Source organism: Nannobrachium achirus (genome assembly GCF_963921795.1).
Source record: "Nannobrachium achirus genome assembly, chromosome: 19".
Taxonomy (NCBI): Eukaryota; Metazoa; Chordata; class Actinopteri; order Myctophiformes; family Myctophidae; genus Nannobrachium; species Nannobrachium achirus.
In genome coordinates this window covers 15,416,878-15,426,592 of record NC_137826.1, presented here as the reverse complement: position 1 = coordinate 15,426,592, position 9,715 = coordinate 15,416,878, and the positions used below count along the sequence as shown (strand labels likewise).

Below are 9,715 nucleotides of genomic sequence, written 5' to 3'. Positions count from 1 at the left end.
ATTCTGAACATATTCATATTGTTAGGTTGACCACTGGCATCAGGATTGGTAGCAAAAGAGAAACATGGAACAGATTGTTAAGGAATCAAAGTTAAGCATTGCCAAAAAATAGCTAGATGGTGTATTTTCCCTGTGCAACATGCTTCCATAGAAGACATGCTGGCTTTTATGGAATCCAAATGACTGAAATCAACTTGTGGCGACAGAAACTTCATCCATGTAATCTAATCAATATGTAATAAAAACTCAGGTAAAGATTGTAATGACAAAAAGGATAGAGGGTTGGCATATTATTTTATTAAGTCAAGACAGTAGAAAACATTTCAATGTTAAATAAAATTGGCAGCTTATTGTGCAAAACAAACAAAACTGTTCCCTGTTCAAACAAAAAAACGATTCCCTGTTGTGACAAAATACAAATGTGATCCCATTCAAACCCCCATTTAAAAATTGGCACTCCGTAGCTCAACTGCCATCTTGAACTATTGAGGGTTAAACTTCTTCTCTCAGGAGGTAGTTTGTTAGTGAGGAATGTTTAGTCGACCTCCTCAATGGTTGGTCCGGAGGATCCGCCGCCACCGGGAGCTGCACCGCCTGCTCCAGGGAAGCCACCGGGCATACCACCGGGCATACCTTCAGGCATCCCTCCTGGCATGCCACCAGCACTCTGGTACAGCTTGGTGATGATGGGGTTGCACACCTTCTCCAGCTCCTTTTGTTGATGCTCATACTCGTCCTTCTCTGCAGTCTGCAACAAAAAGCAAGGGAAAATGGAAAGGTTATGACTCACATGTGCTCAAGGGCAAGTAATACATAAGACTATAGCGCTTTTCTAGGTACTGTCACTTAATCCATGTAATGAGGCCATTTCTACTTCAGCGGCAACCATTCATTACTTAGTTAATGGAAAAGTAATCAATAGAAACAATTAACAGTTAATGGAAAAGTAATCAACAAAACAATTAACAGAAAAGCACATTTTCATAATATTTTTTCAAATTTCATTACTTCAACTGCCATAGCCCTATTTCTACTTGATCACTCAGACATCCAAGGAAGGTTTAGTGCCATCTTTGGTCTTTCAACCTCTGGTGGAAACTACGAAAGGCAGGAAAAACGTCATCACAGTGATCCAGCCCATTTTAATCTGCAATTTGGAATTTTATTGAAACGTTGAGGAATCTGTATGGTAGAGTTATGTCAATACAATAAAAACTATCAATAATACCACTATCTAGTTGTTGGCAAGTTGTGTATTGCACAACAAAAAAGCTGGCCTGCATTAAGCAGGCATTCTTTAACCCATTCAGGCCAGGAACACATTTTAGTGTACAATGTGTAGCAACATATTTTTGGAATTATTTTGAATAATATTTCATGTTTATCAGAAAACGTAGGTCAGGCAAGTACTACACAAACATGTATACATTCATACCTGGTTCTTGTCCAGCCAGCTGATGACCTCATTGCACTTGTCCAAGATCTTCTGCTTGTCCTCATCACTGATTTTACCAGCGAGCTTCTCATCCTCTACGGTAGACTTCATGTTGAAGGCGTAAGACTCCAGAGAATTTTTAGACGACACCTTGTCACGCTGGACATCATCCTCAGACTTGTATTTCTCAGCATCCTGGACCATGCGCTCAATGTCTTCCTTGCTGAGACGACCTGGGTACACAAGACAAAATACAGTGTCAAACTACCCATTCAAATAAGAAAAGTGGACACTGCTTCATTTCCGACTGCACAACTCCATCATCGAACCGGCAACTAATCTTGGCATCTGCAAAGCGCTTCAGAAATATTCACATTGTTGAAGCCATTTCTACTACAGCCACAATCATTTAATTACTTTTTTTCATATTTTCAAATTGAGCAATTAGTTCAACTGCCATAACTCTATTTCTACTTGATCACTCAGACATCCAAGGAAGGTTTAGTGCCATCTTTGGTCTTTCAACCTCTGGTGGAAACTACGAAAGGCAGGAAAAAACGTCATCACAGTGATCCAGCCCATTTTAAACTGCAAATAGGACTTTAATGAAACATTTGAGGAATCTGTAAGGTAGCATGTTTATGTTACCACAATCTGCAGTTTTTTGGGCTGATGTTCAGGTGCAAATGGTGCACCCTGCATTTAAGCACCATTCCCACCAGGCACAATAACATTCACCATTGTATTTTCTATGCATGTGTTTAAGTAGACATTCGGTCTCCACTCACTGGCAGAAATTCTGCAAACTAATTTACTAAGTAAACTGTAGTCATTTTCATTTCTAAGTACCTTTGTCGTTTGTGATGGTAATCTTGTTCTCCTTTCCAGTGCTCTTGTCAGCAGCAGACACATTCATGATGCCGTTCGCGTCTATGTCGAAGGTGACCTCAATCTGAGGGACACCACGAGGTGCAGGGGGAATTCCACACAGCTCAAACTTGCCCAGCAGGTTGTTGTCCTTGGTCATGGCACGCTCACCCTCATAAACCTGTGGAATGCATGGAATGTTAGAGCCACATGTATTGTACAAATGAACAGATTTGACAATTATCTAAGGGAATCGCTCAGACATCCAAGGAAGGGCTGGGCCATCTCTGGTTTTGCAACCTCAGGTGGAAACTACGAAAGGCATGGAAAAACGTCATCATAGCGATATTGTAATACTAGGAGAAGAAATGTTCCTCACCTGAATGAGCACACCAGGCTGGTTGTCCGAGTAGGTGGTGAAGGTCTGGGTCTGCTTGGTGGGGATAGTGGTGTTACGTTTGATCAGGACAGTCATGACACCTCCAGCGGTCTCAATACCCAGGGACAGGGGGGTGACATCCAGAAGAAGCAGGTCCTGGACGTTCTCAGACTTGTCACCAGACAGGATGGCAGCCTGGACCGCTGGGGATAAACATGTACCGTTTAAAATCATGTACTTCACATGGAAGTTGTTATGAATGGGCAGTGTAATGTCTCACTCAAATCTAAAGCCAATCCACACCCATGCATCATTACCTAATGTGTTAAAGATTATTATTCTGTACACCCCTCATGAAGTTTTAGTTTGATCACTCAGACATCCAAGGAAGGTTTTATGCCATCTTTGGTTTTTCAACCTCTGGTGGAAACTACGAAAGGCAGGAAAAAACGTCATCACAGTGACTATGTGGAAAGACTGTGGTGGTCTTGCAATTGGAATAGAAGCCACAACTCACCAGCTCCATAGGCCACCGCTTCATCAGGGTTGATGCTTTTGTTGAGCTCCTTGCCATTGAAGAAGTCTTGCAGCAGCTTCTGGATCTTGGGAATGCGAGTGGACCCACCAACCAAAACAATGTCATGGACTGCACCCTTGTCCATCTTGGCATCACGGAGTGACTTCTCCACGGGGTCCAAAGTGCCACGGAAGAGATCAGCGTTCAGCTCCTCGAAACGAGCCCTGGTGATGGATGTATAGAAGTCGACTCCCTCGTACAGAGAGTCGATCTCAATGCTGGCCTGGGTGCTGGAAGACAGGGTGCGCTTCGCCCTCTCACAAGCGGTGCGTAGCCGGCGGACAGCCCTCTTGTTGTCACTGATGTCCTTCTTGTATTTACGCTTGAACTCTGCAATGAAGTGATTGACCATGCGGTTGTCAAAGTCTTCCCCTCCAAGGTGAGTGTCTCCAGCAGTGGACTTTACTTCAAAAATACCATCTTCAATGGTCAAGATGGACACATCAAAAGTACCACCACCGAGGTCGAAGATGAGCACGTTCCTCTCAGCACCAACCTGAAAATTAGATTATAGTTAGAGCAGCAATAAACAGATCCTGTATCAAAAGAGCAGAACTGTGCAAGGGACAATGTAGGTGGCATTTGTCATGTTCACAGTACTGTGCAACTGGGGAATAAACTGAATACCTTTTTGTCCAACCCATAAGCAATGGCAGCAGCTGTTGGCTCATTGATGATACGGAGAACATTCAGACCCGAGATGGTGCCAGCGTCCTTGGTGGCCTGACGCTGTGAGTCATTGAAGTAGGCAGGCACTGTGACAACTGCATTGTTTACAGTCTGGGGAGAGAACAAACAATTCAGTCACTTCCGTTCAGTGGTGGAAAAAGTACACATTTTACTGAAGTAAAAGTATCAATACTACAATATAGATATACTCCATTACAAGTAAAACTCCGGAATTCAAAATGTAATTGAGTAAAAGTATGAAAGTGTTGGCATCAAAATGTACTTTAAGTACCAAAAGTAAAAGTATAAAATGTTTGAAAATAGCTGATCTACAAGCTCACAAAGCGTTGTGAGCTTGTATATAGTTAGTTCAACTGTCATAGGCCCATTTCTACTTGATCACTCAGACATCCAAGGAAGGTTTAGTGCCATCTTTGGTCTTTCAACCTCTGGTGGAAACTACGAAAGGCAGGAAAAACGTCATCACAGTGATCCAGCCCAATTTAAACTGCAATTTCGAACTTTAATGAAATGTTTGAGTAATCTGTACGGTTTATGTTTATTAAAGGATCCCCATTAGAGACTCACAAATGAGCCTGTGTTCAGGTGATTGACCAAGTGGTGTATTGCACAACTCAAAAGCTACCCTGCATTAAGAAGGCATTCTGTCTCCGCCAACGGTAGAAATTCTGCACAGGAGGTACTTAAGTACCAAAAGTAAAAGTATAAAATGTTTGAAAATAGCTGATCTACAAGCTCACAAAGCGTTGTGAGCTTGAAGATCAGCTATTTTCAAATAGCCTAGGTATAAAATAGGTCTAAAGTAGGGATGTCAGCGGTTAACCAGTTAACCGGTTAGCCGACCGTTAAGAAATAACCGGTCATGCTTAACGGTTTCACGGTTCATTTTCATAATAATATGATCGCATTTTCCTGGACCTGCATAGTGTTTTTGGCTATGGAGATGTGATTTTGTCAAACAGACTCTGGGAGGCGCAAGAGAGTAAGTAGTCTTACATCGTGTCCAATCGAACAGTGAATGAGAGACAGCTGTTTTAGTGTTACGCAGTGGGGTCTGTGCCACAGTGTGGTCCGGGGAGGATCAGACAACGAGCGTCGGAATACACAAAACAGAACACGTAGCCAAAACAGAGGTATTTCGGTCTGGGAGCATTTCAAAAGGAAAGGAGTGTAGACGACAGTATCTTTCTCAAATACAGCAGCGACATGAGGCAACAGCGATGCTCAATCACAAGCCGTGAGTCGCAGAACGCGAAGAGTTCTCTCTGCAGCGCGAGTCAACAGACTCGTACACAACAGAACTCGTCGTCATGTTAATGGTTCTCAATAAAAATGCTCAGCCTAGGCTAGAGCTTGTTTGTTTGAAAGGCAGAATAGGCACTGCCGCCGACCACTTGTTGAAACGCGCAGGCGATGCTTGTTTATTGATGATTAAGCCTAGAACAATTTATTTTTATTGTTAAATCCGTCTTTTTTGTTTGTCTTTCAAAGGAGCATAACTAAATGTCTACCATTCGTCTACCAACATTAATTCTGTGTACTTATATATACAATTTTGGGTTAAAAAAATAATAATAATAAAAAAATATATTAAAATCCGTTAACCGGTTAATGTTGACGGCTAACCGGTTACTGGATAAACCGTTAGTGACATCCCTAGTCTAAAGTGGATTAATGTATATTTTATAATATTATAATGTACATCTGCAAAGCATCCAGTAACTAAGTTTTCAAATAAATGTAGTGGAGTAAAAGTGCAATATTTGGATATGAGATGTAGTGGAGTAGAAGTAAAAGTATTGGAAATAGTGAAGTACCAATACCTCAAAATTGTACTTAAATACATTACTTAAGAAAATGTACTTAGACTTTACGCCACTGCTTCCGTTACAGTCACAAATAACCCTACATTACCCACTGCCTTCAAGCCACTTGAAACCCACCTTTCCGAGGTAAGCTTCAGCAATCTCCTTCATCTTCACCAGCACCATTGAAGAAATCTCCTCTGGGTAGAAGCACTTTGCCTCGCCCTTGTAGTCAACCTGGACTTTGGGGCGGGTGTTGTCGTTGACCACTGTAAATGGCCAGTGCTTCATGTCCGACTGCACAACTCCATCATCGAACCGGCGACCGATCAGTCTCTTGGCATCTGTAAAACAGGTCCGAAAATATTAATCACAACACTTTGAGGCCATTTCTACTACAGCCTTAACTATTTATCATGCTATCGTTTACTTTTCCTTCAAATGAGAAGCACATTTTCATAATAGTTTTATAATCGATCTGTTAGTTCAACTGTCATAGGCCTATTTCTACTTGATCACTCAGACATCCAAGGAAGGTTTAGTGCCATCTTTGGTCTTTCAACCTCTGGTGGAAACTACGAAAGGCAGGAAAAACGTCATCACAGTGATCCAGACCATTTTAAACTGCAATTTCAACTTTAATGAAAAATTTGAGGAATCTGTATGGTTTATGTTTATTAAAGGATCCCCAATAGAGACTCACAAATGAGCCTCTAGTCTTCCTGGGGTCCTGAATGAAGCAAATACAATTAAAAATACAAAGTAAAGTAAAAAATAAAAAAACATAAATGAATACAGAAAAACAAATGAACAAATCAACTCCAAAAGTTCAGTCAAATTTACTAAAACACAATAAAGTTGCATAGGAGTCATGTTACTTGGCAACATGGTATGTTAATACAATAAAACATCTGCAGAACGTACATCTGCAGATGTTTGGGGTTGTGTTCCGGTGATTGACTAAGTGGTGTATTGCACAACTCAAAAGCTACCCTGCATTAAACAGGCAAGTTGTCTCCGCCAACGGTAGAAATTCTGCAAAGGAGGTTTGGGGTTGAATCCCAGGAAGGTTTGTATATTGCAGCTTTAATATTACCCATTGGGTAACCAAAATGTTTACAACTTTGTGTCCCAATTTGTCATGTAGCTTTGCTGCATGTTGTTGAGCTTATAGATCACATAATTTTTTATATAAAAATTACAAGTAAAATAGGGCATAAGAGGTTAGATGGGCCCAGACAGACCACACATTCTAATAAGACATGTAAGGAGCAAGAATGAAACTTTACCGAAGACTGTGTTGCAGGGGTTCATGGCAACCTGATTCTTGGCGGCATCTCCGATGAGCCTCTCGGAGTCTGTGAAGGCCACATAGCTGGGAGTGGTCCTGTTGCCCTGGTCGTTGGCAATGATTTCAACCTTGCCATGTTGGAACACACCCACACAGGAATAGGTGGTTCCCAGGTCAATGCCCACTGCTGGTCCCTTCGACATGTTTCCTGAAAGGACATCATAACGTACAAGATTGTAAACATTGCTTTGCCATTTACAAAACCAAAGTCACCATTTGTTCTGCCAGCCATCTCTTGGGAGAGCTCCAACACATTAAAGTTGTAGCCTACTCTGTTGGGTCTGCATTTGCCACCATCTCCAGATTTAGCCACTTAACATTTAATAACATTCCAAAGAGGTTTTCTGTTGGGATTGCACTCCTATTTCTACTTGATCACTCAGACATCCAAGGAAGGTTTTGTGCCATCTTTGGTCTTTCAACCTCTGGTGGAAACTACGAAAGGCAGGAAAAACGTCATCACAGTGATCCAGCTCATTTTAAACTGTATTTTGGAACAGTAGAGTCCTATGGCCTGGGTGTGTCAATGTGACATTTTGAAGCAACTGACAAATATTTAGCAGCTCCCACCCACCATGAGGCCAAAGCAGGAAACAGTTGCCACTTCCCCACGAAGCCCAAAATGGCGAGGGACTACATTTGCAAAAGTTTCACGCTGGGTGGCAACCAAGCTACACTTGAAGCCCAGCCAAGAGTGACATATTCGTGAGCACTGCAGTGATGTGATTGTGCCCAGAGCTTTCTGGCACTGCGCTTCTGGCACCCTAATCAACATTACACCATCCATCTAAGACGTTGCATTTTATCAAATCAAATGTGATCATTAGACCGCCATTCAGCGGGTCGTCGGGTAAAGTAATCTACATAATCGAATTTACACAACAGGTCCAAGAGATCCTAATGTTAGGTCTACCATTTACCAATCCAGCTATTCAAAATGTATTAAGTAAACAATGCATCCAAAGTTTAAAAGTTCTGAGTTAGACCTAAAATTGAGGGAAATTAATTAATTGATTTATTAAATGGACATGATTTCGGGCCGTGGCGCGAATCTTCCCTCCTTGTGGAGGAAGAACAAGAGATGCAAATTAATGGCGCTCGGGTCTCAGACCACGTGGTTAGAGATGTTCTAGAACGTTCTACACAGCTTCTTATACGAGCGGTCGCAACCAACAGTCAATTATTTAGCAATGAAATCTAGTTGTAGGCCAGTTGATTCATTTCAATGTGAGTTGATATCAAGACAACAAACGGGATGTCATCCTAATGGTTTGTACAACAGTGACGGCAGGATTTTTTCCAAGCTAACATAGCTAATACAATGCGGCCAGGAGCAGAGGCGTCAATTGGGTATGGCAAGCTATGGCAGCTGCCATACCTTGGCTACAGGGGGAAATAATACAATGCACTTTTCATCGTGCCTATTGCTAAGGTATGGCAACATGACTGGTGTCTTGGACGCGCGCGAGAAGACACCAGTCATGTTGCCATACCTTAGCTTTTGCTGAACTGACGCCACTGGCCAGGACCCAGGAGTAGGTCATTGTTAAACCACGCTATTTACTGCCCTCGGTTTTTTTTTACCGTTTGAAACACTTTACACAACAACGCAGCCGTTTCTTGTTCACACACACAGAATGAGACTCACCAGATATTGGTAGCCGCTGATGGTGAATATGGTGGTGTTATTGGTTGAGTTGTGCAGTGGCGAAGCTGCTGCCGTTCGCCTGGAGGAGCCTGAGAGTGAAAGAAAGACAGCGCACATTGGGAGTTCTATATGGCCGGCCAAAGCAGCCAATCACACGCCGAGGCTTCAGCCGTTCCTCAGTGATCCACCAATCACCTGACCCTTGCGTCACATGCAGTACGTGTGGTAAGCCAATCGCCATACAACTTTGCTTTATGTCCCTCCCACTTTCTGTTAGGAGTGTCCGCCTTTCTTTCTTTCTTTCTGCTGCTGCCTGAGTTTGATAATTCCATTGTAAACTACAACCACATGGTTTCCTGTAAAGTGGCTCAGTCATTGATAAGTGGCTCAGTCATTGATCATGAATAAATGACTTATCAAGGACTCATTGATAAAGGGGAAATATTAAAGGAGTAGTTCACCGGCACCCCCAAAATGTTTTTTTTCTATTGATTACTCATGCCATGGAGACTTGAGTTCAATAGTATTTTTATTTTTTCATTTTGGGGGTGAACTGCTCTTTAAACACACGCGCACACACACACGCACGCACGCACACACACACACACACACACACACACACACACACACACACACACACACACACACACACAGGCTATATATAATATTTTTGGAGCTGTGTGGAACACAAGCTCCCTATACGTGGCCGTGTGTGTGTCCGTGTCTGTCTGTCTGTCTGTCTGTCTGTCTGTATGTAGCCTCAAAGTTTGGCACGCTACTCCTCCCACAGTTTTTGCACCACACACTCGCGCCATATGTCAAATCAACCGGCTTACTCGGGAATCGTCTGCTAGTAACTTGCTAAGAGAAAGGTTCTATAGTTTAATTGATATTAATTTATTAGTGAATTAATTTTCCCCATTGACTTATAATGGGAATTGCAAAAACTCACATTCAAGTATT

The 9,715-nt window shown here is 42.3% G+C and overlaps 1 protein-coding gene across 1 annotated transcript; it reads right to left on the bottom strand.

Annotated features, from left to right (window-relative positions):
• Positions 1-275: 275 nt before the first annotated feature.
• On the bottom strand, positions 276-8,882 carry LOC308305101 (heat shock cognate 70 kDa protein). The gene is made up of 9 exons (XM_080749766.1): positions 8,753-8,882; positions 7,043-7,252; positions 5,892-6,097; positions 3,886-4,038; positions 3,199-3,754; positions 2,682-2,884; positions 2,285-2,483; positions 1,436-1,668; positions 276-748 (listed from the first exon to the last, which is right to left on the bottom strand). The coding sequence occupies exons 2-9, from the start codon at positions 7,245-7,247 to the stop codon at positions 536-538; spliced, it is 1,968 nt and encodes a 655-aa protein (XP_080605892.1). The 5' UTR covers positions 7,248-7,252; positions 8,753-8,882; the 3' UTR covers positions 276-535.
• Positions 8,883-9,715: the final 833 nt, after the last annotated feature.